This window comes from Takifugu rubripes, chromosome 6, assembly GCF_901000725.2.
Source record: "Takifugu rubripes chromosome 6, fTakRub1.2, whole genome shotgun sequence".
Lineage (NCBI taxonomy): Eukaryota > Metazoa > Chordata > Actinopteri > Tetraodontiformes > Tetraodontidae > Takifugu > Takifugu rubripes.
This window is the reverse complement of record NC_042290.1, coordinates 2115606-2143027: the sequence shown is the minus strand read 5'-3', so window position 1 is coordinate 2143027 and position 27422 is coordinate 2115606. Positions and strand designations below refer to the sequence as shown.

General features: G+C 46.2%; 2 protein-coding genes and 2 long non-coding RNA genes across 9 annotated transcripts in view; 2 read left to right on the top strand and 2 right to left on the bottom strand.

The window, feature by feature from the left end:
- Nucleotides 1–208: 208 nt before the first annotated feature.
- Nucleotides 209–14236, top strand: scai (suppressor of cancer cell invasion). 2 transcript variants are annotated; one of them, XM_029837117.1, is made up of 17 exons: nucleotides 209–538; nucleotides 2222–2333; nucleotides 3311–3406; nucleotides 3503–3589; nucleotides 3711–3809; nucleotides 4452–4548; nucleotides 5345–5443; nucleotides 5581–5733; nucleotides 7092–7193; nucleotides 7851–7952; nucleotides 8176–8254; nucleotides 8668–8767; nucleotides 8883–8964; nucleotides 9298–9370; nucleotides 10952–11125; nucleotides 11255–11355; nucleotides 11848–14236. In XM_029837117.1, the coding sequence occupies exons 2-17, from the start codon at nucleotides 2227–2229 to the stop codon at nucleotides 11992–11994; spliced, it is 1698 nt and encodes a 565-aa protein (XP_029692977.1). In that variant the 5' UTR covers nucleotides 209–538; nucleotides 2222–2226; the 3' UTR covers nucleotides 11995–14236. The 2 variants fall into 2 exon arrangements, with proteins under 2 accessions (XP_029692977.1, XP_029692978.1); XM_029837118.1 differs by having other exon boundaries at nucleotides 2207–2333.
- On the bottom strand, nucleotides 2368–4962 carry LOC115250121 (uncharacterized). The gene is made up of 3 exons (XR_003888682.1): nucleotides 4929–4962; nucleotides 4707–4853; nucleotides 2368–2441 (listed from the first exon to the last, which is right to left on the bottom strand). It is a non-coding gene; the product is annotated as an uncharacterized lncRNA (long non-coding RNA).
- On the bottom strand, nucleotides 5506–10986 carry LOC115250120 (uncharacterized). The gene is made up of 2 exons (XR_003888681.1): nucleotides 10708–10986; nucleotides 5506–5759 (listed from the first exon to the last, which is right to left on the bottom strand). It is a non-coding gene; the product is annotated as an uncharacterized lncRNA (long non-coding RNA).
- Nucleotides 14237–15743: 1507 nt separating the features above from the next.
- Nucleotides 15744–27422, top strand: part of sptan1 (spectrin alpha, non-erythrocytic 1) — a 24869-nt gene continuing 13190 nt past the window's right edge. For 2 of the 5 annotated variants that reach the window (XM_029837170.1, XM_029837169.1), the window contains exons 1-23: nucleotides 15744–15886; nucleotides 19401–19449; nucleotides 19574–19812; nucleotides 19917–20042; nucleotides 20401–20541; nucleotides 20773–21053; nucleotides 21192–21336; nucleotides 21421–21575; nucleotides 21699–21834; nucleotides 21927–22028; nucleotides 22138–22275; nucleotides 22373–22483; nucleotides 22593–22670; nucleotides 22791–22946; nucleotides 23039–23243; nucleotides 23434–23615; nucleotides 24175–24418; nucleotides 24532–24654; nucleotides 24882–25099; nucleotides 25223–25315; nucleotides 25453–25587; nucleotides 26158–26306; nucleotides 26526–26582. In XM_029837170.1, coding sequence (XP_029693030.1) covers nucleotides 19576–19812; nucleotides 19917–20042; nucleotides 20401–20541; nucleotides 20773–21053; nucleotides 21192–21336; nucleotides 21421–21575; nucleotides 21699–21834; nucleotides 21927–22028; nucleotides 22138–22275; nucleotides 22373–22483; nucleotides 22593–22670; nucleotides 22791–22946; nucleotides 23039–23243; nucleotides 23434–23615; nucleotides 24175–24418; nucleotides 24532–24654; nucleotides 24882–25099; nucleotides 25223–25315; nucleotides 25453–25587; nucleotides 26158–26306; nucleotides 26526–26582 — 3212 coding nt within the window. In that variant the 5' untranslated portion in view covers nucleotides 15744–15886; nucleotides 19401–19449; nucleotides 19574–19575. The remainder of the gene's footprint in view (nucleotides 15887–19400; nucleotides 19450–19573; nucleotides 19813–19916; nucleotides 20043–20400; nucleotides 20542–20772; nucleotides 21054–21191; nucleotides 21337–21420; nucleotides 21576–21698; nucleotides 21835–21926; nucleotides 22029–22137; nucleotides 22276–22372; nucleotides 22484–22592; nucleotides 22671–22790; nucleotides 22947–23038; nucleotides 23244–23433; nucleotides 23616–24174; nucleotides 24419–24531; nucleotides 24655–24881; nucleotides 25100–25222; nucleotides 25316–25452; nucleotides 25588–26157; nucleotides 26307–26525; nucleotides 26583–27422) is intronic. The other 3 variants (XM_011604484.2, XM_011604483.2, XM_029837168.1) reach the window with 2 other exon arrangements.

Below are 27422 nucleotides of genomic sequence, written 5' to 3'. Positions count from 1 at the left end.
CTGCTTGTTATTAGAGTCAATAAACATTTATTGTGCTGGACAAAAAGCCCTTTTATAGTTTATTCACGCAGCAGTACCTTTCTCATTAGGCTGGAAAACAAAGGTGAATTGCGCGCGGATGACGTCATCAGCACCCGGAAGCTATTATTTGACTGCAAGCTTTATTAAAGTGGAAGTTTAAAAATAAGAATGTAATAAAACAGCTAATTACCTTAAGATCGTAATGAAGTTGGTTATTCGACAAAAAGAGCCATTAAGCTGGTTGCGGACTGGAACTTTACTTTGGTAGTTTTTACCCGGAAGTAGTTAGCTGGTGCTTATAGCCGAGCGGCAGGCAGCCAGTGGCTGTGTTCGTCCTCCTGCTGTGAAGTCGCCTTCATCTCTCAGGCCAGTCCCCTCACTGGGAATCCGACCGGTTACAGCATCACGTTACGGCCGCTGACATGTTTTACCTGGCGGCCTGAGGGGGCTTTAACGGGGTTTGTGAAGCATCAACGTGGTTCGCTGTTTGTGAAGGTTTTGTGAAGCGGCTGAGCAGGTAAGACCGAGCCGGGCTGAGGCTGCTCTGCTTCTCCTGCAGCATCACCACCATCACCACCAGCATCAGCAACAGCAGCCACACATGTGCACACACTCACACAAACGGCTCCTGGGCTGCTCTTCTCTGGACCCTTCGTTGTCTCTGCTATTACTGTTTCCTTCAGATGTTCTAGTCCTCGTAAGAAACCAACGTTATTCATATTAACGTGAAATGTTTGTCTCTCAACACATGCCTGTCAAAAATGTACTTTTGTATATGATCAGACTCAAGCTGAAGAAGGAGCACTATAAGGAGGAATGTTCCATCAGTAGAATATTGTTAAAGTAAGCTCCTTCCTTCTCCTGCTCCGACACCCACCACTACCTTCCTAACATGGATCCCACACCTGCGCCTGACCCTGGACGCTGACTCTGCTCATAAGCCCCAGCTTTTGCTTGACATTGTGAGCAGAACCTGTTCCACCTTGACCCGATTCTGCAGCTACTGAGAGAAGGAAATCTGGGACAGCTCAGCTCATCCTGAAGAACCGGTTATGTGACGGACCGTTCTAGCTTCTTATTTCTGTTCATTCTTAATTAGGACTCTTCAGCATGTTTGATACAAAGGAGTGACAACTAGAACCTTAGTTTCTGGTGTTATTGGAGGGACGGGATTCAGTGAAAGCAGAGATGGGTCCATTTAAATGAACATCCCAACATGTACAATCCAACGTGCACATATTGGAGATGTGCTACGCTGTTGCATAAAAGGTGATAATTTGCAGTCTGTTGACGAGAGTTTAAGAATCTGATTCCAGGTTAAAAACACGGGCTGAAATGCTGCTTTAGCAGATCGACCATATTTACCGATGTTGCTATGACGCAGAAAACACACAGAATATAGTGTTAGCTGCAGCTGAAACACACATAATTATTGCTGCTGAGCTGCACAATGTCCCCCTGAATGTTGTGGAGGAGCTCAGGGGGGTTAGTCCCCCTGTAGGGGACCACTGGCGTGGAGCCCCACACCCTGGTTACCACTGAGGGAACATCTGGACATGGTCTTCACCTCGGTCTTGCCTACATCTGCCACTGAGGGTTCACTCTCAGACAAGTCCTTCATTACCCACAATCCTCTGCTGTGTGTCACCTGGGCAAACGGTCATGGGTTGTAGAAATCTGCGCAGTTTTGCTCATCAGTCTGCTGCTGATATGAAACTGGAGCAGCACCGGTGGGGGCAGGATCCTAACTCCTAGTAAAGCAGTTTTTAAAAGACTGTCCTGTTTTGAATGCTTCTGTATCTCCATGGTGAGGTACAGGAGCTCTCTACCAGAGACACCAGAAGCTGGTGCAGGGCGGTCAGTGATTGTTGCTGGGCTCTTTTGATGTGGGGCCTTCCTGTGGCTGGTTTCCACACTGTGAAGCAGTACACCAGCGTGGTCTCCATGGGGACCCGGGAGAAGGCCATCAGCCTGCTGTGTGTTGGAGAGCAGGTGACGAGATAAGAGTCCAGGCGTTTCAGGAGCAGCTTCTGCTCTTTTCCTTTGCTGACATGTTGCTCCAGTGAATAGTTCCATCACTGTGGTATCATCTGCAAGTGTAAAAAAGTGTTGGTGGGATGGTGAGGTGCAGCTGTAGGGGAAAGACTGAAGAGGAGGGGGAGGGTGCGATTCTGATCTTCTGCAGCCTCTGTTTCCACAGGTGTCATGACTGGGGCAGAGACTGAGGATGATATTCCACTAGGTGAGAGGAAGACAGTTACAGACTTCTGCTATCTTCTGGACAAGTCCAAGCAGCTCTTCAACGGACTGAGGTCAGTTCATCTGTCTCAGCAGAACCATTTAGTCCTGAAAGTCATTATTCTACTGCAGGTGTCCTGGAGTGTGACTGTGATGGTTCAGACAAGGTGTCCAGTGATTGACTACAACAAACCATAGAAAATAAAAGTTATTAAGCATTCAAATCTCATATCAGCAATAAGTAACCTGTTAGCTTGGGCCTCTAAGGGCCTTGTAGTAGTCAAAATGGCCATAAAAAGTCTACAAATCCATGTTCAAGGAGCTTCACCTCTTTTTCAATAAGATGGCACCACCATCTTTGACAGGAGTGTCTTTGGTGTGCGACTGTGCACAGATTCCTAAAAAGGTGATTCTGCCTCCAGTGTTCGAGTGTGAGAGGTTGAATCAGTTGGGCTTTTCAAAGCTGTTTCTTTCCTGACTAACTGTTCTATATCCAGCCAAGAGGGGGCTTACGTCCTGCCTGGTACCCGTGCGGACACTCAACTTAACAAAGTCTGAGTGTGTTTGGTAACCGAACCACAGTCGGCATTCTGGTGAAGCCCCCTTCCCACCAACTAAAGCCCCCGTCCCACCAACTAAAGCCCCCTTCCCACCAACTAAAGCCCCCTTCAAACTGGTCTACTGAAAAGCGGTTGGTTGCACCCTGTAATTTTGCTTTTTATTGGCTCGGCTCGGCAGACCCAGCGCGTCTCGTCCGTGCTTTCATTTCCTTTTTTCCTCGGCATCAATCAGGACTCAGCCCATCCTCTTGCCGCATAAATCCCATGTCTCCTCACAACGTGGACTTCACCAAATGGCTGTTTTAAAGGCGTGAATCCATGTGAGACCAACCCGCGTTGACTCGTAAATTTTGATTGAAGTTTCTACACTTTGTATGTTGCTTTTGTGATGTTTCCAGTGAAATTTGGCTCACAAATGTTTTGGAAATCAGCACATTTGCTTTTCTAAGTGGATTCTTCCTTTTCTTGTGTTTGGGGGGTTGTTGGTGCAGAGACCTGCCTCAGTATGGACACAAGCAGTGGCAGTCCTACTTTGGACGGACGTTTGATGTCTACACTAAACTGTGGAAGTTCCAGCAGCAGCACAGGTCAGTTCAGAATCACAATAACATCAAGAATGCAACTAAGGACAGCATCAGCCTGGATACAAACACCTCCTCTTGGCACCTCCTGCTTGCTGACAGGCAGGTCCTGGACACTCGATACGGGCTGAAGCGGTGGCAGATTGGGGAAGTGGCCTCCAAAATTGGACAACTTTATTACCACTACTAGTGAGTTAACATGTGTTATCCTGGAGTCATCCTCATCGTCCTCATCCTCATCATCATTGCATCATCATGTTGAAGCCTCGTTTGATTCTAACACTCACTTTTAATGCTGATGATTTAACAGCCTTCGTACCTCAGAAACCAGTTACTTGAACGAGGCCTTTTCCTTCTACTCAGCCATTCGCCACCGCTCCTATTACTTCCAGGTCAACAAGGAAAACAGGTAATTTCCTGTTCTACAGGGGCTGATTATGAGATGGCACTGTTGGGGTTTTGTCATTCACACACTTAACATTTAAACTGACAATTTGGGGTTTTGTTCCAAACCAACATGACTTAGTTTGTTGCTTGTTCCTCATGGCAAGATCAGACAGAGAGAGACAGACAGACAGGTTTGTCTCACTCCTTCCACCAACAGCAGACTAACACACCGGTCTATCTCACAGGTGTGAACCGTTGCACAGACTCAGCAGACGTACATACACACAGCTCTCTTTTGATTTAGAAATTTGAAATGGGTCATAACCATCTGGACACATGTGACTCTATCAGCGTGGTCCTGACAAGAACAACAAAGGCATAAGATCAGAGTCCCACAGAGAGAGAGAGAGAGAGACAGGTGGGCTGAGGGTGCACAGATACGGCTGTTTGATATGAATGAAGGACAGCAGTTAGACGGGAGCAGCAGGTCACTCTGCAGCGTTTAGTGTATTTTCATGCTTTCTGATGTTCTTTGTGGCTGCATAAATAAAATGCTAAAATCAAACCCCAGAAGTTCCCAAGTATCGATGTTCATTGAAGTGCATTGTGAGTCATTTTAAACTCATCCATCCCAAAATATCTGCTGCCTCTTGTGTTTGAACAGGCCTGAACTGGTGGTGAAGAAGCTGCGATATTACGCTCGCTACATAGTCGTGTGTTTACTGCTCAACAAGATGGACCTGGTTAAGGTGTTGGTGAAGGTATTACACCAGCTGAGCTGCTGATTGATCCCCACCATTTTATTTGAATTTGTCCAGGCCAATTTCATCGCCCTTCATCAGAACAGAAATCTTCATCTGTCCATAAGCATTCTTGCCCAGAGATGGACAGAGAGAAACAGGAGAAGAACTTCTTCTACCTCTGTTCTCTTTTCCCGTCCCTTTAAATCCAGCAGAACTCTGGGACAGTTTCAATTTCAAATCCAGGCTCTAGAATATTGATTGGAGCAGCACCGTTTGCACCAATATGGAGATCATTTCCGAAAGAGAGATCTGGTTCTGACCACCTGAGAAAAGCATATTTATATCTTATTTTACATAACACAGATTTCATTAGTCTTGCGGCACTATCCATGTTTGACCTGGACAGACTGCTGTCCATCATATAGAGCTGAACAATGTCTGCTTGGATCCGCTGTAAATATGCTGAAGGTTCCTCCTCATTTACTTCCTGTCAAAGGACTGTCTGACCATTCCCCGGTGGGTACCAGACTAGCAGACACAGGAACTAAAAATCTCCAGCTCTATCTGTCCGAAAGCAAAACAAAAGGGTTGTAAGAATCTTTGATTATCGGAACTGTAAAAGTCCCTCTGGACCCTCATTTTACCCACTAATACCAGCTCATGACTTATGAATTCATCACTACAAACGAGGGCATTCTCTCAACTGAACACAAGGACTTTTCCCTGCTTCAAGAAGAACTTTTATATTTGTTAGCATATCATAAAAACTGTATTTACTCTTGAGCTTTGCTAACATTTTATATATGACCTGTAGGAGTTATCAGAGGAAATTGAAGATTACACACAGCGGTTCAACACAGAAGACCAGTTGGAATGGAACCTGGTTCTGCAGGAAGTGGCATCTTTTGTGGAGGTCAGACACATGCAGAGGTCTTGTCTCCATCATGGAGTAATTGCATGTCAGACACGAACAGGTGAAGAAAGCAGGGCATGCCTGTTTTTTAATTTAAGCTGAAGCCACTGTGGATGTGGATGTTGTGTATCTCCCAGGCTGATCCGGCAGTGGTTCTGAACGACAACAACGTTGTGGTCATCAGCAGCAATCGTCTGCAGGAGGGCAGCGTCCCTCCGCTGGAGCAGGGCATGGTGGTGGGCCAGCTGGTCCTCGCAGATTCCCTCATCATCGGCAACTGCAACAACCAGGTCAGCTTCTCCTCTCCAGTTACCTGCTGCACAGTTTGATTAAAGGCTCAGGGTCAGATGGGCTGTTTCAGCTGGAGCAACGGGTTGGTATGAGCAACCCAAAATCTGCCTTTACACCAGGATTGATACTGGAATTCAGTTCTCATAAACACTGAAGAAAAACTGACTGCAGATCTGGATGGATGGATGGATGGATGGATGGATGGATGGATGGATGGATGGACAATGGATTGATAGGTGGATGGGTGGATTGATAGATGGATGGGTGGGTAGATGGGTGGATTGATAGATGGATGGGTAGACAATGGATTGATAGATGGATGGGTGGGTGGATTGATAGATGGATGGGTGGGTGGATGGGTTGAATTCGGGTTCAACTGAATTACTTTATCAAACAAACTACTGAAAGAGGCCTGGACACAAGTATCGATCCCCCAGAAAAGAGTGAAGGTAATTTGACCCTGAGGACATTTTAAAGTTGCGTCCTCTATCAGCATCACAGGTGTCTTCAGACGTGGAAGCAGCCAGTCAGGCTGGTTACAGGGTGAGAGGAAGTTCCTGGTGCTGTCTGGTGTTGGGGGCTACCCTGCTGACCACAGACTGTTAAAGCTAATGTTAAAGGTTGAGGCTCTAAAAACATCTCCAAGCACCTTAATGTTTCTGTAACTACAGTTGGACATGTTTAAGGTCCACGGGACTGTAGCCAGTGAAGAGATGAATAATACAACAACTTCCAAAGAAATTACAGGTGGTCAGCTCCAAGGTTAGGGTGCATCTGTGTCAGATCGCACATCCATCCTTTGAGCCACCATTGAGACATCCTTGGGATGACAATTGGAATTTGCCAGAATGCATATTGAGAATCCCAAAGCTTGTGGGAGAATGTCTTTAGGACAGATGAGACAAAACTGGAGCTTTTTGGCAGAGCAGATGTACTCTATGTTCCCAGAGTCCAAAACAAGCAAACCAAGACAAGAAGCCTGTCCTGCTGTGAGCCTGCAGGAGGCTTGTTTAGGTTCTGAGGTGCTTTGATGATTGAAGCTGTGAAAGAGACAAACACATCTCATGACTATCAAGGTTTTCTGGAGGGAACTGTGTCTTGGTCAAAGGCTTGGTCTCAGTTACAGGTTGTGTGTCAGAGGTCAAGGCCTCTTTCAGTAGTTTCTTTTTTAAACGATTGTTTTGAAACACAATTCTAAAGAAAAGTCTGATTTTGATTGGCTCCTTTCCAGTTATGATTTATTTATTACTTTCGTTATTTCTGTGACTGCTGTGGGTTTTTAATTCATCACAAAGGAGCCATCAGTTGAGTCCTCATGTGTATATGTGAGTCATGACGCTGTTATTCTTCTTTTTAGGTAAAGTTTAGCGAGTTAACGATCGACATGTTCCGCATGCTGCAAGCTTTGGAGAGAGAGCCTGTAAACTTGGCCACACAGACCTCAAAACAGGGAGTACTGGTGAGTGTCCCGTTGAGGATTTCACCTGACCAATAACGATGTGTCGTGCCTGTGTTGTGGTCACATGGTATATCGTTACTGCATTACGTTGAAATTAAAAAAAAAAAAAATCTTCAGTCCAAACTCTTATAAAAGAATGGAGGAAAAAATCAGAGGAAAGACTGCATCAGCCTCGGTTTCCAGACTCTTCCGGCTCCAGGAACTCTCAGTTTAATCTTTCTCAAATGAAAAAAGTTTTGGACTTCCAAGGCGTCACCTAACTAACATGGGCAGAAAGGAGGAAAAAGGTCTTAGTAAGAGACTTGACCAAGAACCTGCTGATCCCTCTGGCTGAGCTCCAGAGTTCCTAGTCCAGAACGGAGGGTCCCTCAGGTCTGATAGACCCAACCTTCCCTCCAGTGTAGCAATCAGCACAACGTGTGTGGAACCATCCGCACAACGCTAGAGGGGAGTTCCTGCTGTGGCTGATTGCTAGGTTCTGACCAGGCTCTGACAGACTGACAGACACTTAGCTTTAAGGTGCTGCCCCAGGATAAATCCAAGATTTAGTGTTGTCATGGTAACTACTGAACAGAACTCATCTACTCCTGCCTGTTTATACTTCTCAAAGACTTTACCTTACTGCAATATATAGGCCACATTCTCTTTTGTTTGCAGGAATCCAGTGAAAAACCTGCCAAGAGAGAGAACCCTCACAAGTATTTGCTGTACAAGCCAACCTTCAGCCAGCTTTTCACGTTCCTTTCTGCTTCATTTAAGGTCAGTCTGTGCAGCTATTGAACACCACCTTCACACACTTGTGCCCCAAGATGCTCTCACTCCTGTCCTGCCTGGAATTATATGAAATGATAATATTACACCAGTTAGTAATAGTACGAGAGTTATTAATGGTACATAGATTATTAATGGTATGGAGACCTGCTCCAAACTGTTAATGGTCATTATTCCCAGATGATTTTCTTCTTTTCTTGTAAATTTGTAGGAATTACCAGCGAACAGTGTTCTGCTGGTCTACCTGTCAGCCACTGGTGTTTTCCCCTGTGGACACTCTGATTATGAAGGTAAAAGCTCTCAGTATCTCTGTGTAAATTCTCAGTCATCCAGGTCATTGTATCCAAGGTAGTTTTCTCTGTCAACTGGACTGGGTTTCTTCTCTTGAAGACGTTTCGCCTTCTATCCAGAAGGCTTCTTCAGTTCTGAAGAACTGAACTGAACTGAAGAAGCCTTCTGGATAGAAGGCGAAACGTCTTCAAGAGAAGAAACCCAGTCCAGTTGACAGAGAAAACTACCTTGGCTTTCAGTATCACTGCTTTAAACATTATTCATGAGTCCTGTTTAATAAGAGCGCGACACCAGTGCACGTGCTGAACCTCCCAGTACAGGAGAGGTGGTGCAGTGCACATGCAGTGCACATTCTTCATTCATACATTTAGTGGACTTTGAAGCAGCTCTTGAATGATGGGCATTTCCCCAGGACCATATGATTTTGGTGGAATTCTAACAAATACAAATCGAGATGTGGTGAATGGAGAGACTGTCCAGAAAAGGAATCAGGCCCAGAAGGAAATGCACTGGTGAGATTCAGCTGGTGATGGTTCAGATGTTTGAACATCTACACACCAAAACCATCTTTGCAACCTGGAACCTGATGGAGCAGAGTTGTTGACATGCATGTCTGCTGTGTTGTAGCCTTCATCCTGGTGACTTGTTCCCTTTCACCCGGAAGCCACTCTTCATCATTGTGGATTCTTCAAACAGCACTGCCTACAAGGTATGAAGTAATCAGGAACTGGAGAATAAATCCAACTCTTTGGCGGTGGATTATTTCCATATGCTCATCATGACACATCATCATCAGGTTCCCTTGCAACTCTCCCACGTGATGGATGCGTGTCAGATTAGAAGAAAAACTGATGAAACCATGATAAAACCCATGATGTGTGCACATATACACGTGTACACGTATCACTTGTGTGTCATACGCCTGTGATACCCCTGTGATGCGCCTGTGATGCAGGATTGTGACAGACTAGATGATATGTTCTATGGGGCTGCTGAACACTGCTCTCACTGTCAACATCTGTGTGACTCTGTTGTCTGACAGAATTTCACCAATCTTTTCGGCCAACCTCTTGTGTGTCTGCTGTCTCCCACCACTTATCCCAAGGGCGTGCAAGGTAAGTGTCAGGAACTTCCGTTTCCACTTGTGCGTAACTGTTCTATCAGTAAAGTCTTATGTTAACAGTTACCGGTTTGTCCCTGTTTCTAGAGAGGGTTGAAATGAGAGAATAAAGACCTGAAGGTTTAATGTGAAAAGTCATCTGAAATTTTCAATTCAATTATTATTCACACAGCATCGGTTAGACTCAAGACTTTCTGTAGGTACTTTACAGACACCCGGAGCCTGACCACACAGAAGCACCTGTGGCAGAAACACCTGCCTTTAACCTGGGGCTGGGGACCCTGGCTGATGGACAGAGGGGTAAAGGAGGAGCAGAAGGGGAGCTAGAGCCAGGGAGGACTCAGAGACTGGATCTAGTACTCATTAATTCATGAGTGATCAGGGAGGGTTTTTAGATTGTTTATAAAAGACATTAATGGATTCCAGGTTCAACCCTCTAAGTCTTTGTGATTGTAGTTGAGTTTGGAGGATATCATCCATGATCATGGGCTAGTTTAGCTCTAAAGCCCTAGGGCTAGTCTGGTTCTAAAGCCCTGGGTCTAGTCTGGCTCTAAAGCCCTGCAGTTGGTCTGGTTCTAAAGCCCTCAGTCTGGTCTGGCTCTAAAGCCCTGGCTCTAAAGCCCTGGGTCTAGTCTGGTTCTAAAGCCCTGGGCCTAGTCTGGCTCTAAAGCCCTGGGTCTAGTCTGGTTCTAAAGCCCTGGGTCTAGTCTGGTTCTAAAGCCCTGGGTCTAGTCTGGTTCTAAAGCCCTGGGCCTAGTCTGGCTCTAAAGCCCTGGGTCTAGTCTGGTTCTAAAGCCCTGGGTCTAGTCTGGTTCTAAAGCCCTGGGTCTAGTCTGGTTCTAAAGCCCTGGGTCTAGTCTGGCTCTAAAGCCCTAGGGTTGGTCTGGTTCTAAAGCCCTGGGTCTAGTCTGGTTCTAAAGCCCTGGGTCTAGTCTGGCTCTAAAGCCCTGGGTCTAGTCTGGCTCTAAAGCCCTAGGGTTGGTCTGGTTCTAAAGCCCTGGGTCTAGTCTGGTTCTAAAGCCCTGGGTCTAGTCTGGCTCTAAAGCCCTGGGTCTAGTCTGGTTCTAAAGCCCTGGAGTTGGTCTGGTTCTAAAGCCCTGGAGTTGGTCTGGTTCTAAAGCCCTGGAGTTGGTCTGGCTCTAAAGCCCTGGGTCTAGTCTGGTTCTAAAGCCCTGGAGTTGGTCTGGATCTAAAGCCGTGTTTTTTCTGGTTTTGTCAGCTGGCAATCAACATGCACCCATCTTTGCTCACTACGTTTAAGCTTTGACCCTCAGGTCACATGACAACATATTAAGAGCACTCATGGACAAACATGGAAACATGATCACTCACCTCACTGGCAGTAGCCACCAGGAGCAGGTCATTAACAGTTAGCATTCTCAGCTGTGTGACCCCGACCATCTTGTAACAAACTCCCTTCTGCTCGATCACCTGTGTGCTGGTCCAGTTGATGTAGCACCTGTAGATCACACCCAGCGGTCAGTGATGATGACATTCAGGAGGCATTTAGGAATGTGGGTGACTTGTGGTGGGTTGTGATGAGTAAAGCGGCGTTTTTCTTATCTTTGCTGACCAGACCAGTCGCAGCGTGGCAGCCTCTTCACGCTGTTCCTTTACAGCCCTCTCCTGGCCTTCTCCTCCGTGTGTGGCTTAAACAGTGTGCGTGCGGGATTGTGGGAAAGGGCTCAGGAATTTCTGCGCAAAGTCTATCGTGACATCGGCCAGATGATAACGCGATCCCGAACAATAGGTATGTAGCGTTGTCATAATGGCTGGGAGGGCTCTTGTCCCTGCTGTGTAGGGGAGATCTTCTCAGGATTCCAGTGTTGTGATCTCAGGGGACAGCTGTCTGTTTTTCACTCTGTCCTTGTCCCCACAGATCAGGCCTTTCTACAGTTCTTTGGTGACGAGTTCCTACGGCTTCTGCTAATCCGCTTTGTCTTCTGCTCAGCAGCCCTCAGGCTACATAAACTCTTCAGAGTAAGGTCCTACTATCAGTCTTCAACACATTGTTTATGTCCACACATGCTGTCCTCCACTGAAGCAGGAACCCACACCTTCATCACGTCCAGCCTGTGCTGCTCCACTAGGTTCTCCCTACCGGCCGGGAACACCCATCAGAGCTGCAGTATTGGACATGTTCTGACTCAGTTGTCACACTTTGGTTCTGGTCCATTTGTCCTGCTTCTGACACATCAGCTGTGAGGACAAGATCCACTGCTCAGGACCTTGGGTCTGATTGAGCAGAAAAGAGCAGAAATCAAATGGGTCCTAAACCAAAACAGCAGCCTGACCGATATGTCATTTTGAAAGAAGTCCATCACAAATGAAAATGTTGGAGATCTTTGACGTTTCCCTACACAGCTTCACCCGGCCTGCTCAGGAACACGCAGCATGATTCTTCGGCTCTATTTGTTGTAACGTGGTGAAACCCTTGGCTAGAACCAGGTTGACCACTGCTTGTGTTTGCAGGAGTCCCAGAGCTTTCCGGAGTCATACCCCGAGCTTCCCAAAAAGGACACGGTGGAGAGCGGCCTGCTTCAGAAGCATGTGCTGGAGCTGGCAGCCATGCTGGACGTGCGGAACCTGTTCTGGGAGGAATCACAGGAGACCTACTGAGACGAGTCCAGTGTAAAAACATTGACCTAACTGCCAAAGTTCTTACAGCAGGTAATGAAGTTCCCCGATGAACACGTCCATGTCCAACTGTCCCCTGTGGCAGCAGCTCCTCATTTCTACTCTGAAGGTCCAGAGAAGTCGACCACACCAACTAAATTCACTGATTTCACACTGCGGCTCTAACAAAGAGGGTGGCCAGCTGTGGGGGTGGAGGCGACCCTTGTCGTTGTTGTTGTTGTTGTTGTTGATGTTATTGTTGTTGTGGTGGTGTTGTGACAGTGTCATCCCTCATATGGATGAGTGTTTGCAGGTGGACAAGCCTTCACTGACCAGCTGTTCTGTCTTTGACTCATTTATCATGTCAGCGCCTGTGTGTGACCCTGAAACACAGCGTGTACGAGTGTATCCAGACCTCCTGATCCTCATCTGCACTAACCTGACATGTTCAGGGCAAACACAGATGTTTGTTCACCTCACTGAGCACTTCTGTAACCATGACGACGGCAGAACCATCAAGCCCAACTGGAAATGTCTATTTAGCACCGGAACACAACAGCTGGTTGACACCGCAGGTGGTTTTACACAAGGACCTGAGGGAGAGTTCTCCTTCATTAATGGAGGAATCAAAGTCAGTTGAAACGGAAACCTTGTGAAACTACACAGATGTTTAAGGAAGACTAATGCAGCAATTGTGTTTCTTGTTTAAATGTCATTTTAATTCATTTTAAATGGGTTAAATTATGTTTCTTCATAACGACTTCATGTGTTCCTCCAGAAGATTGGACCCATTTCCTCTGGATGTGGTCAGACTGTAGCAGGAGGCTCTTGGGCAGACTCAGCTAGCTGCTCACAGACAATATCAAATGTAATAGCTGTTACCTTAGTCTTGGAAAGGAAGGTTCTCTTTACGGGAACAAACTCTTCAAAAGACTTCTTCTCTTTTGGTCGTCTTTAGGATTTCTTGTGACCTGATAATGAGAAGTAAGATATCGTAGGAATTTCACTTGATAAACAGAAACATCGTTGTGAGCAGATTGTTCTTGATTTAAATATTCTGATTGTTCTGCTGCTGCGGCGCTTTGCTCGGTGACCTTTTTATAGGGGCCATGTGTCAGATGGACGTTTGTGACCAGAGTAAAGATGAAAGATGCTTTACAGAAGAAAAGTCTTAACTTTGTTGAGTTTTGCATGTTGACAAGTGTGGAAAAAAACCTGTTTTATCATAGTTTATTATTTATTCCGCCTACTTTCCTGAGGTGAATGCTGCCCTCTCATGGCCCAAATAAGAATGAATTTGAAAATTATGTCTGAGCTATGAACACTTTACCGTTTTCCTGATCATAAAAAGAATGTTCTATTTATGTTGAGATCCGTCACTCTGGTGTCTGTGGTTTTTATGTAATGGGTTTTTAAAAAAAAAAACTGCAACACCCAGTTCATTGTGTGGTAGCACTGAAAAAATATTAACTTTATGCCTAATTTGTCAGTCATTTCCACTGACAGGCAGCATGATGCAAAAGTGATTATGCATTCTACAATTGTCTCTTCTTTTGAAGCTTTCGATGACTTTTAAAGTGTGTTGTCTTATAATAGAACTTGTTTGTTTGCTTGTGTTAATATATTTGAACAGTAATTACTTTATGGTATGAACAAGGTCGTGTTGGGAGAAGCAGAATTGAGCAAGCTGTAAACATGTAAATAACAAACAAAAAAATGGTACTTTTACGAAGCAAAAGCGACGAGTTAAGACAACAATGAGATGAAGAAGAAGTTGACTGTGGCTGATCCACGGAGTCACCAGAATGAGCTTTTTAGAAGGAGCCTGTGACCTCATGAGCACTGCTAGAACCATCGGAGCACAATCAGTTTTTAGCATAAGCACAAAGGCCAGTCCTTGGACCAACAATAAGCATGTTATTACCTGTTTGCAAAGATAATGAAGCAATTCTGTTTATTCACGCAAACAAAAAGGGTCATTTTTACATTTTTATACTGTAAATATCCGGCTATTCCTTTAGAGCCAGTGTGACTTTGTTTCTTGTACCTTTCAGTCAGTGTCCCGGTGTCACGTTTCATGTTTAAAAACTGTTTCTGTGTCTGAAGCATGTTTCAAAATAAAGTGCCAAAGACTGAGCACTTCCGGTCCAGACCGACAGCAGTGGTTCGACAGCCGTTTCCTTCCGGCTGACGGACGCTGGATCAATAACGGACTGGCTGGTTTGATTAAAAGGAATCAACACAACTCTGAATTCTGTTGCCTTTCTGCCACAAACAGGTTCAACATGAATAACAGATCACATCTGCAGCCTTTGACTTCAGCCATCTTCCCTCAAAGGCTTAGAAGAACACACTGACATCATCTTAAGCAGCTTTTCAACAGAACCTCGGTTTATTAATGACGACTTTAGATTATTAATGACTCATTAAAGTGTTATTTACTTGAAGAGGGAGAGTTTTTAGCTGTATGGACCAGATGCCAGTTTAATCAGGTAGAACGCACACAGTTTTTTAAGTCTGTGCAGAAATTCATAGGTGTTTCTTCAAAATACATAAGACCAAGTCAACTCTTTCATCTTTAAAGAGATTATCAAGATTAGAAAGAAGCATTTTATATTTTGTCTTCTTTACACCTACATTCATACACGACCAATCCAGCTGAGTGAACCTTAGCAGTGCCGTTAGCTTAGCAGCTGCTAGGTCAGCATGTGCATGTATAAAAGTAACATCTGCAGAGTCACATCTGTTCACTCTTGAGCAAGATTCTCTGGTTTTCATTAGCTTCCACAAAATCATCTTGAACCACTACAGATAATGTTTGTTTGTAGATTTAATCTGAAGATTGATATTCTATCTTCCCTCACAGAACCCACTTTTTTCATGAAAGCGTTGAGTTCCTGAGCCTTTGTAGGCAACCTTCTAACCTTGGATGATGGTCAGATGGAGCAGTAATTCACCTATAATGCAGTTTTTCCTCCAAGCCTTTAGGTGTCATTGATGTCCCATTCTTATGCATCGACCCTCCCCGTCATGTAAGCATCTCCGGTGCTGAGAAGCCCACCACCCACCCACAGGTCTTGTTCAGAAGACCGGTCCCCCACATTTACTGGAAGAGACCTAGCGCCTGAAATGTCCAATAAGTGTCCATTTCCTGCACGTACATGGATGGACATTCTGAACTCACAAATTAAATTGGATGTCCTGTAATGTTTCCTTGGTGTTTGTCCATCTTCATCAGAGGGCTGAGGAGGGGAAGGGAGGGGAGGCAGCCATTACCCAGCAGGGTGACAGAAATAAAGTCAACATGTAAAGTATTTGGCCTATTCAAATAAAACCTAAACTAATACATAAAGTAGTTTCATCAAACCTAAAAGACTAAATCTGAGGGCCCCTCCTAATCCATCTGATCCAGACAACCTTCTGACAATACATCTCTAGGTTTATAGCTCGTATTAAACCATCAAGGCATGCTACGTAGACATTTAGGACTGTGTGTCAACTGACGACCTGTAATTACTGTGGTTCTGTAGTTATTCATTACCATATGTCTAATCACGAGCATGCGATCATAACGTGGTCACAAGGTAGCTTTATCATTCAGAGGCCATGAGATGATAACAACGACTGTCCTGTCTAGAAGGTCCTGGCAGATGAGAACCCAACGAGTCCAGCGGGATCACGTGACTGCTGCCGAGGACTCCCGAGTCTTCACAACAGAACGCTGATAGCATTCGGGTATTTCCGGTCATCTCGTGTCTTTCCGTATATCTGCAGAATATGACGTCACCTTCGGTTAAAAGGGAGCAGCCATTGTTGTGAGCGGACTTCCATCCTTCCTCTGCGGTCATTTTGAGACACAACCTCTGCTTTTAAAGCTCATTGGCCAGCGGATAAGGTAAGACGACCTTCGATGTGGTCCTGCCGATGTTTCGTTGCAGACTGTAATCCCGCTTTCATCCTTAATTCAGTTAATGTGCCCTGGCCACTAGATCGCTGCTTAATGCTGTGGAGTTGCACGAAATTTCTTTCATAAACTGGGCTTTATAATAAACCTTAAATTCACATTTATGTTCTTTTGGTAAAACCACGGCTAAATGGGTCCATCTGGGTGGGCGTCATGTTAGCTCTCGTTAGCCTAGCCTGTTTTTATCGCCGCCGCGCGTGTCGCAGAAATCTGCAGGGAATTCTAACAGCGGCGAAGCTTCCGGCGATTTTACGTCGAGTTTTGAACAAATTGTTGAGGAACACTGAGCAAAGTCCGACATTATAGCAACACTAGCCAGTCGGCCATGGCTACAGGGAGACGCCCAGCCCCGGACATATGCTCCGGTCGGTCGGTCGGTCGGTCGGTCGCGACCGGCCGGCCCGTCCGTCCGTCCGTCTGTCTGCTTGTCTGTTTGTTTGTTTGTTTGTCTGCTGCTGCTGCTTCAGTTCTAAACGATGTTCTTTTACATGACTTTCTGCCTTTCTACCAGAACATTGCGGAGCTACTGGTTAGCCAGGCGGCCTAGTTAGAGGAGGTCGGTCCAAAGTTCTGCACTTTTATTGAAATGACGCATTTTAAAAGGATGTTAAATGTGAGATGATGGTGAATCAGGGACATTCACGTTCTGTGTACTTGTTGGAAATGATTTGATGGCTGCTGTCCTGGTTGGGGGGGTATAAGGTCGTGACATTAATAAAAGACTACATTGATAACATCCTAAAGGACACCAATCAAACTGTAGCCTCTCCTGGTCTGTCATTGGCTTTCATTAAAATGTGCAGCCCATCAGATAATCTTAGCAAATACAGCTTTCATTTTCCTGAATGTCTCCATTGTATCATTTGAGCCTCCTCTACTGGCAGCATGAGCAGCCTCCCAGCAGGACGCTGGGCCGGGGCCCTAGGTTTTTGTGCTGGGTCCTTCTCTTCAGACGCTGAGAGCACGGATGTTCCCAGCGCCTCTTCTGATGTGACTTCATGCTGCCTTCCTGTCGCTGCTGCTGACCCCACCTCCACTGTGGGAAGCTTTTCAGCAGAAGATCCGAAGGATCCCTGATGCTAGAACTGCTCGGATCACGTGGACAATGCAGTCAATAACTGTTGCTGCTGGATGGCTTAGAACATTACAGAACCTCCATTTGTTAAATCTCCTAAACTAACTTTCTACAATGCTTGTAAAAACCTGCAGCAGCTGCAGAGCATCTCTTCATTGGTGCAACTGTAAGTTTGGGGTGACCCAGAATAGAAATGAGGCCTGGGTCTTCTTGGCTCCTCCTGGGCTTTAAGGCTTTCTGTTGGACCAACTCTTCAGCCTGTCGTCACTCTAACGCATGTCTACTTTGTGTTTAGAGAGTCTGTTTGTGAGAGTTTCGGTTAAGATCATTCTCATTGATATTTTCTACAGTCATTTCAGGGGGCCCTGGTGATGATCTGATCTTATTCATGCTTTTAGGCAGGACTTGTGCATGTTTCTGTGTTTGCATCTCTGTGCAGCTTCAGTCCGGTCTGAAGCAGAGCGTGCTGAGACGGCAGTGATGTTCTGCTGGGTGGGTGGGGGCAGGAGCTCCAGGACAGAGGAGCTTCTTGGGCTGGGCTGCTCTGTTTAGCAGAGTCACTGCAGGAACACTGCGTCTGTTTGTGCTGCAGAAGACTTCACTTCTCCTTCTCGTCTTCCCTCTGACTAGTGATGGCTCCAACACACATGTAACTGCTCCCATTTTTAGGTTGGACAATCCTCCAGGGCTTAAATGTGGCTTTCAGACTGATTTGATGGTTTGAACTCTGCACGTGCCCCTGTTTAAAACTCCATGGCCTAATCCAAAGAGTAGCAGTTGCACATTAGTAGCTGGAGGTGTCCTGTCAACAGAGGCTTCGCTTTGGGCTGTATGGGAGCTTTCTGCAGTACCACGAGTGGCCACCGGGGAAATGGCGTGCAGCTCAAGTCCGCCACTGCATCGAGTTCTTCTTCTGCTTCTGTGGATTGAATTTTGCGCTTATATCTGGCCAGTTGTGAATTTCCTCTGGGTGCCATTGGTGTTCAACCTTTTCTTGTCAGTCAGTTTGGGGCAAAAGATTGACTAAAAAAATGAATATTTGACTGATACTCCATAAACAGAACACAAGGGTATGCAATCAAGAAACTATTAATTTAAACAGATGTGTTGCCAAACCTTTTGTGTAAAGCCTGTTATCCTGCATCATAATGGGGACGCTTTCATGAAGATACTGGACGGCTGTTACGGATCTAAAGACTTTTCCTGCTTCATTGTAGAAAACTGTTCCGCGTCCACGTGGTTAATGCCGTTTGGGAAGATGCTACTCATTACATTTCAAACTTCCGATGTGAGTGGGTAGATGGACGAGGTGTGTGGGCGTCTACTGAAGGAAGCAAAGCGCTGTTGCCTCCTGATAGAGGCGCGGGCCTCTTGTATCAGTGATCGCAGGCTTGTGTGGTTCAGCTCTAATGGCGTCCCTGGTATTTGGCTAATTTAACAAAAGCTGTACGGGGCTTGGTTTAGCAGCCCATAAGATGGCCGCCTTGCCAAAGTGGGTCTGGTAGCGTCTGTGCAATCAGTAAAGGAGCTTTTATAAATAAATGAACAAGGCAGCAGTTCATTGTGCAGGTTGGTGTCACATGACCTGGTTGGTTTAAACTTGCTATAAACTGGGGCGAGTGTGGACGCGGGGGATGGGTGTTGATTGTCAGTCTTTTCAGAGACATCCCATAATCTGCTCACAGTAAACTGCCTGTTGTGTGGGATGTTTGCAGCGCTCTGGCTCTGCTCGGAGAGGCCCGCTGCTGACTCCAGTAATCCTCCCACTGATTGGAGCCGCATCTATTCATTTGTCCCGTGTCCATCAGCAAAAGTCCCCAGCCCTGAACCCGTCCACACCCTCCACTAAGCCTGTTTCACGTTAGACTGGGCTGAGCTTGACTCCTGCGCTCACTATATCGGAATGTTAAAAAAGTAAGAAAAATGACACAGCACTGAAAGAATTCATATCTGACCCGTTTTTACAGCATTTAGACTGAACCAGAGAGGATATTTCCCATTAGTATCTGGGGCATTTTCACCACTTTATTCAGACGCTCTGGAGTTTCTAATCCTGGTGTCAGTTTATAATCTCTGCAGGTCCTAAATCTGATGATATTGGCAAAGGAAAGCCTTTAAACATGCTGGTTGTGTGTCTGGGGAGTGTTTTCAATTGGAGGGAGCTGACTGCAGCCATCCCATTGTTTCACCAGGCCTGGCTACGGTACTCTTTGCTTGCATGTGGAATTTCCGTCCCCACCCCTCTGTGGCATCTCAGTGTTTCAGCTGCTGCCCCCGACTCTGCTTGCTTTGAGAACGGCTTTCCCAGCATGTGTTGAGCGCATGGTTGGAAAGAGCCCACGGCCGTGACTGTTTGTGTTCCTCTTTTAGGTCATCCAAAGAAAACTATCGGATCTGTGTGAAGTTTCCCAATAAGACGGTAAATGTGCTCCCAAACAAATTAAAGTTATGTTGTTGCTGGGCTGTTGTTTAAATGGAAATGGTGCAACTCTAGCGGTGGGTGTCAAAATCCACTGAAGACCCTCTCTGTGCCATGTGTTTAGAAATGGATACAACAGGAGTCAAAGTGCTGGAGACGGCTGACGACATCCAGGACCGTCGTCAGCAGGTCCTGGACCGCTACCGGCGCTTCAAGGAGCTGTCTATCATGCGTCGACAGAAGCTGGAGGATTCCTTCCGCTTCCAGTGCTTTCGTCGTGATGCCGAGGAGTTGGAAAAGTGGATCCAGGAGAAACTCCAAATTGCCTCTGATGAGAACTACAAAGACCCCTCTAATCTCCAGGTTCTTAGCTTAAGTCAACCGTTGTTGGGTTTGTGCCGGTATACCTGGGATATGAACTGATAGACTTTCTCACCGCATCAATGTTTTTGGTGTCTGTCAAACAGGGCAAGCTGCAGAAACATCAGGCCTTTGAAGCTGAGGTCCAGGCCAATGCCGGTACTATTATCAAGCTGGATGAAATTGGAAACTTGATGATCAGCGAGGGTCACTTTGCTTCTGAGATCATTCGGGTAAGATACACGCACGTGCGCTGTCTTCACCTCATGCTGACTGAATAACCTGCCAGTTGCTGACCTGATACATTTGATTCAGTCCTACACGCCGTATCGGACTCAACAGAGACCCATAGTTACCAGTGTCAACATGGCTGAGTACATACATGTTGGTGCTGAGTTGCAGTGGATGCCATTTTTCTATACGTGCTGTGAGATTCTTCTCATTTCAGCTCTGTCCTTCTCTTTTTCTCCCACTGTTGTATTAGCCAGTTAGTGTGCTAATGATGCGTGGTTCTATATATGCTCACAGTGTTCACATGAAAGAGCTCCACGACATCAGGAGTGATTGATTCAACTTTTCCCTGTCAAATAGACTCGTCTGGAGGAGCTGCATCGACTGTGGGACCTCCTGCTTCAGAAGACAAAAGAGAAAGGAATGCGTCTTCTGCAGGCCCAGAAACTAGTCCAGTACCTGCGTGAGTGTGAAGATGCCATGGACTGGATCAGTGACAAGGTCAGGGTGAAAGTCACAAACTAGAAAACACCTGAACATCCTGCAGCTTTTGTTTGCTTTGTCCTACAAATGAGAACTCAGAGACGTTGCTACATTTAATTCCACCACACTAGTCCAGTGGTGGAGACTCTGCCTTCTGGGGAGGGGAGAGTAAAGATATGGTTGAGTTGTAAATGTTAGCAGTGCGTCCCTGATACCTCCTTCAAACCTGTTGATGCATTTGACCTGTAGGAGGCCATGGCAACATCTGAAGAGCTGGGCCAGGACTTGGAGCATGTGGAACTCCTGCAGAAGAAATTTGAAGAGTTCCAGGCAGATCTTGCTGCTCATGAGGAGCGTGTTAATGAGGTCAACCAACTAGCAGCCAAGCTGACCCAGGAATCCCACCCAGAGGTTGAGCTCATAGTCCGTAAGCAGGATGAGGTGAACGCTGCCTGGCAGCGCCTGAAGGGCCTGGCCCAGCAGAGGCAGGGCCGGCTGTTTGGTGCTGCAGAAGTGCAACGATTCAACAGGTGGAGAGCTTCATTCATCTAACCATAGCTTGAATTGACCCTGTTTGTGTAAAGCTCTATAGACACACTGTAATTCTAATAACGTGAAAGACTTCTTTGCTGCCTTGATAACTCGGGCATGTGTGGTTGAACCTGCAGGGATGTGGATGAGACCATCAGCTGGATCAAGGAAAAGGAGCAGCTAATGGCCTCCGATGACTTTGGTCGTGACCTGGCCAGTGTTCAGGCTCTCCTTCGCAAACACGAGGGTCTGGAAAGAGATCTGGCTGCCCTTGAAGATAAGGTAAGGAGCTTCCTTATAGATATCTACATGTTACTGAACTGTCACAGCAATTTGTAAGGGTGTTCTGGTCTTCTGCTAAACCAGGTTAACACACTTGGCGGTGATGCAGAACGTCTGCAAGAGACACATCCACAGAACGCCTCACAGATCCTGCTGAAGAAAGATGAACTTGTCACCAACTGGGAGCAGATTCGCACTCTCGCAGCTGAACGCCATGCTCGCCTGAATGACTCCTACCGGTAAAATAGCAGAAACAAATTGATGCCGAGGATCGTTGTAGTGTGGATCAGAGATGCATCAAATATGCAGATACAAGTCCCCTGTATGAGTGTGTGGTCACAGAGGTCCTCTCGCCCCATCAGGCTGCAGCGCTTCACTGCTGACTTCAGGGATCTGACCAGCTGGGTGACAGAGATGCAGGCCCTGATCAATGCTGATGAACTGGCCAATGACGTGGCTGGAGCTGAGGCTCTGCTAGATCGCCATCAGGAACACAAGGTAAAAACTTCTCTAACCACATGTTGGAGCCCTGATGAGGATTTTTTGTCAAAGAACCACTGAATATTGTTAAATGTTTCCTTTTCTCCAAGGGAGAGATCGATGCCCATGAGGACAGTTTTAGAGTCACTGATGAAGCCGGCCAGGCTCTGCTCAACACGGGACATTATGCATCTGATGAGGTTAAGGAAAAGGTGGGATTGCTTCTAGACCGTCATTTCACCATCCATTTCATAAAATGAAACTGTGCTGTCAATACGCTGCCACGATGTCAATGTTCATGGCGTTTTGATGTGTTTGCAGCTGAGTATCCTCTCTAATGAGAAGGAGTCTCTGTTGAACTTGTGGGAGGTGCGGCGGCAGCAGTACGAACAGTGCATGGACCTGCAGCTCTTCTACAGGGACACTGAGCAGGTGGACAACTGGATGAGTAAACAGGAGGTGGGCTGACACACCACAGCTTTCTGAGTCAACAGAAACTGCCTTTCATGGCCAAACTGGGATTAGGATTCATTTGGCTTTGGTGTGAATTGTACAGGCTTTCCTGCTGAATGAAGACCTTGGAGACTCCCTGGACAGCGTAGAGGCACTGCTGAAGAAACACGAGGACTTTGAGAAGTCCCTCAGTGCTCAAGAAGAGAAGATCACTGTAAGTCACCCATTCTAGTCAAGAAGTTCAAACACCAAATTTAATGTGTAGTTTTTTAATGATATGTCCGTAAAAGCTGCTTTAAATTTATGTTCTTGTACCATTGAAGGCCCTGGATGAATTTGCTACTAAACTGATACAGAACAATCACTATGCTAAAGAGGACGTGGCTACTCGCAGAGATGCAGTAAGTGATCCTTAAACCCCCTTAACTTTATCATAACAGCCTTCCTAAACACAAACCCTGAATGTCAAAGCAGTTGGCAGCATTTTAGAATGAAACTTTGACTTTGTTGCTCATTTGTAGCTGCTGAGCCGCCGTAATGCCTTGCATGAGCGCGCTCAATCCCGCCGCGCTGCCCTGGAGGATTCGTTTCATCTGCAGCAGTTCTTCAGGGACTCGGATGAGCTGAAGAGCTGGATTAATGAGAAGATGAAGACGGCTACAGATGAGGCTTACAAAGTACTTTATCAGACATTTGTTGTAAGATTTGTCCTTTTTTGTTGTTTTTTTAGATGTTTTGATCAGTGGTTCTGGTGTACTTTGGCCAACAGGACCCCTCCAACCTGCAGGGTAAGGTGCAGAAACACCAGGCGTTTGAAGCAGAGCTGTCAGCTAACCAGAGTCGCATAGATGCCCTGCAGAAGTCTGGGCAAGAGTTACTGGAGAGGAAACATTATGCTTCCAGTGAGGTTGCACGGCGAATGGAAGAGGTCAGCTCTCAGTGGAAGAAACTCCTGGAGGCCACGGAGCTCAAAGGTACCGGCCATGCACATATACCGTGGAGCAGCTTATGAACTGTGCAGACATTGGAGTTAAACATGAGGAGTTAAAAAGAACCAATTTATTTATCATTAGTAACACCTATGCCTAGTTAACATTTCCATTTTCCATAAATTCACACAAAAAAAACTCTTCAAATTGCCTGAGATGTGACATTCTTGTAAAGGGATCAAGCTTCGCGAGGCCAACCAGCAGCAGCAGTTCAACAGGAACGTAGAAGACATTGAGCTGTGGCTGTATGAGGTCGAGGGTCACCTGGCATCAGACGACTATGGCAAGGACCTGACCAGTGTTCAAAACCTGCAGAAGAAGCACGCTCTGCTGGAGGCTGATGTGGCTGCACACCAGGTAGCAACACAATGTGCACGCGCACGCACACACACACACACAGGCCAGAGAAACGATCAGTAGTGACTGACTGAAAACACGACCTTGCTTTATTCCAAATGAACCCAGTGAGTCAGAATCCCATGATTTCCCTCCTGGTGTGGTTGGTGTGGCAGTGCTGGCACCAGCAACTCCAGACACACCTTAAAGCAGCATATCGGCCTCTGGAAGGTTGAGGCGGGACAGTCAAGAGGCAGAGTGTTGCTTTTTGTCTAGCTGAGACACTTTGACCAGAGGGTCACAAAACCTGCCATCAAGGACTCCAGAGGGCACTAAGGTTACAGCTTGCATCTGAAGCATTAGGTTTTTTAATTCTTTGTGACACCTGGACATCAGATGTGTTTTGCATGAAATACAGGTAAAGGTGTCAATGACACGCACTTATTCATGAACGGCTTTGACAGCCCTGAGTTTTATTTTTTCCTACTTTTGTATTTTTCGTTCCATAACCGAAGGGTGCCAACAACTTTATGTATTCATACACCAGTTTGTCCTCACGATGTAAATGTTCCTCTCCAAGGATCGCATCGATGGCATAACCATCCAGGCCCGCCAGTTCCAAGAGGCCGGACACTTTGACGCTGACAACATCCGCAAGAAGCAGGAGGCTTTAGTGGTGCGTTACGAAGCGCTGCGTGAGCCCATGGCCATGCGCAAGCAGAAGCTGTCGGACTCCCTGAGGCTGCAGCAGCTCTTCAGAGACGTGGAGGATGAGGAGACTTGGATCCGGGAGAAAGAGCCTCTTGCTGCCTCTACCAACAGAGGTGAGACCCCGTCCTCTCACCAAAGTCTTTTACTTTAATTCATGGCTATGCTTTAATCAGGTGAGACTACCTGTTTGTGCCTCCTTACTGATTTCTGTTTGGTATTTCTGAAGGCAAAGATTTGATCGGTGTCCAGAACCTCCTGAAGAAGCACCAGGCCCTGCAGGCTGAAATCGTTGGTCATGAGCCCCGTATCAAGGCTGTCACTCAGAAAGGAGAAGCAATGGTGGAAGAAGGTATACATTTGGTTTGTTTTAGTATTTTCTGTCTCATTTCTTCCTTGAGTTTGGAGCTCATTGTAAATTGGTGCAATGATCAAGCTATTTAAGAAAGTGATGAGTGGGCATGTGTCAGGACTCTCGTCAAACATTTACTGCCCTATCCAGCTGCCTCTTGCATGGTTTTTGGTATAGATTTGGTATTTGGTAGTATTCTGGTAGCATCTTTCTTTCTGTCATCTCAGGACACTTTGCAGGAGAGGATGTGAAAGTTAAGCTGACTGAAGTACATGGACGTTGGGACACACTGAAGCTGAAGGCTTCCCAGAGGAAACAGGATCTAGAGGACTCTTTGCAGGCCCAGCAGTACTTTGCTGATGCCAATGAGGCGGAATCCTGGATGAGGGAGAAGGAGCCTATTGTTGGCAGCCCAGACTATGGCAAAGATGAGGACTCTGCTGAGGTGAATGCAGGCAAAGTGTTTTCTGTTGGACACTGAAACGCGTCTTTACCTTTCAGTCAGCTTCCATCGTTTTGGTTAATGTCTCCGTGACAAATGCAGCTTCACCCAGTTTCTCTTTAACAGGCGCTTCTTAAGAAACACGAGGCCCTGATGTCTGACCTGAGTGCCTACGGCAGCAGCATCCAGGGCCTGAAGGAGCAGGCCCAGTCCTGCAGGGTAAGACCCGAGTCCCTCCTCTTTTGAGCAGCTATTCAATCGTCTCAGGACTGTCGGCAGACTTTAATCCGACTGTCGGCTAAGTGTAGTCAGATGTTTGGCAGACTGTCTAAGATGAAGTGACTCTCATTGAACAGCAACAAGTGGCACCAACTGATGATGAGACTGGGAAAGAGCTGGTCCTTGCCTTGTATGACTATCAGGAGAAGAGTCCACGTGAAGTAACCATGAAGAAGGGAGACATCCTCACACTGCTCAACAGCACTAACAAGGTACAAACACGTGCAGGGGCGAATACACTCATGCCCAGCATTCAAAATGCCTTGAGTGGGAGAAACTCTTAGTAATATTACCCGGTAAAGTGGCATAATTATTTTAGTTAAATCCAAAAGAAAGTCACTAGATAGATTGTTGCCCATAAATTTGGAATCATTTTGTTTTCAGTTACCTTCCTGAACACTTTTCATGCTGAAATCTCAAATATATTAACAACACTGGTGGTGCTGGATGCACTCTATAGTTCCATGTTGTTGAAAGTTTGATGGGCAGATCTCTCCGGACACCCTGGATGGCATGTGTTCAGGAGCAAAAACTACAGCCTAGTGTATCAGCACCAGGACGACTCCTCTGGCAAAATCCAAAGTCTTGATGTTGATATTTCCAGTCAGCGTTAAACACATCTGCCGCAGCTCTGGCCTTGGGTCAATACCCCGACCTCGGGGCAGCAGCCCGGCCATGTTAAAAAGCTCTAGTTTAGACACCTTCTCTAGTCCTTGTGCGGAGGCTCAAGCAGCTGCTTATGTTCTCCAGTTTACTTGTTTGTATCTGGCGCTTTCTTGTAGGATTGGTGGAAGGTGGAGGTGAATGACCGCCAGGGCTTTGTTCCTGCTGCTTATGTGAAGAAGTTGGACCCCAACCAGTCCTCTTCTAGGGAGAATCTCCTGGACGAGCATGGCAGCATTGCACTGCGTCAGGATCAAATTGAGAACCAGTAAGAAAGTCTTTCCTTTTTAGTGTGGGGTACTGCCTCGTTTCCTTTTCCTCACTAGACTTATCGAGCTGTTGGTGTGAAGTGTGTCTTCTGTGCTCTGTCCTCTCTTCGTGAACTCATTTTAAATCTAATGATGTTGCCTCTGGTTCATATTTACCAGCATTGATTGTAACCTGACATTGTTTTGCTGCACTTTTGTCTTGACTTGCCACCGAGCAGGCTTGTCACCAAGGAGGCCTGCAGCGTTTCTGTGCGCATGAAGCAGGTTGAAGAGCTGTGAGTAGGACCAAGTGTTCCTCTGCGTCTTCTTGTGGTTGTGATGCTCAACAGTTTTCCATCCATCGCTACCCCAAACCCTCTTCTGTTGTGTTTATGTGACCCTCTAGTCAGCACTGGGTTAGAAGAGCCTGACCTACACCCTCTGCTTCCCATTGGTGGCTTTGATGGTTCACTTCCCATTTTCATTTGTCATTTTTTTTCATTTGAGTTGTTTTATTCACAAGATTTTTTTTCCTTCTGGACAGACATTCTATCTGCACTCTGGTGCTTTTTAGAACATGTATGAAGACCCGAGTAGTTACAGTTACAAGTGAGCCCTAATCTGCCCGTTTTGAATATGTGAAGGTCTGTAATTATCATCATTGTCCAGTCATAATCACTGGCTATTTGTTTGCCTCCTATGATTTTCAGATATCATTAGTGCTTTATCTACCTCTCTTGCGGTGCATCATTATTTAACAGCTGTAATAGGAGCGGCTGCTCTTCAGTCACTGGTTCAGCTACATGCAGCTTTCAACTGCTGATTCAGCACGAAGCCATGAAAACATATGTTCTAGTTCATGTGGTCACTGCAACATTGTTATTACCACCTTTTATTGGTGTTATCTGAACTGAGAGGATGCATCTATAGATGCACTCAGTCAGGGAGAGATGCACATGTTTAAGCCCTTTGTTGAGCTGTCTGCTAAACACAGCTGGAAATGACACATGATTTTTCATGGATAGAATCCTCTCGACTCAGAATTGGTTGCAAAAGCAGTTTGCTGCCAGTATGGTTTGCGAGCTGCTGGATGGCTCTGTCCATTCTGTTTGTCCAACAAAATAGAAATAATCAGT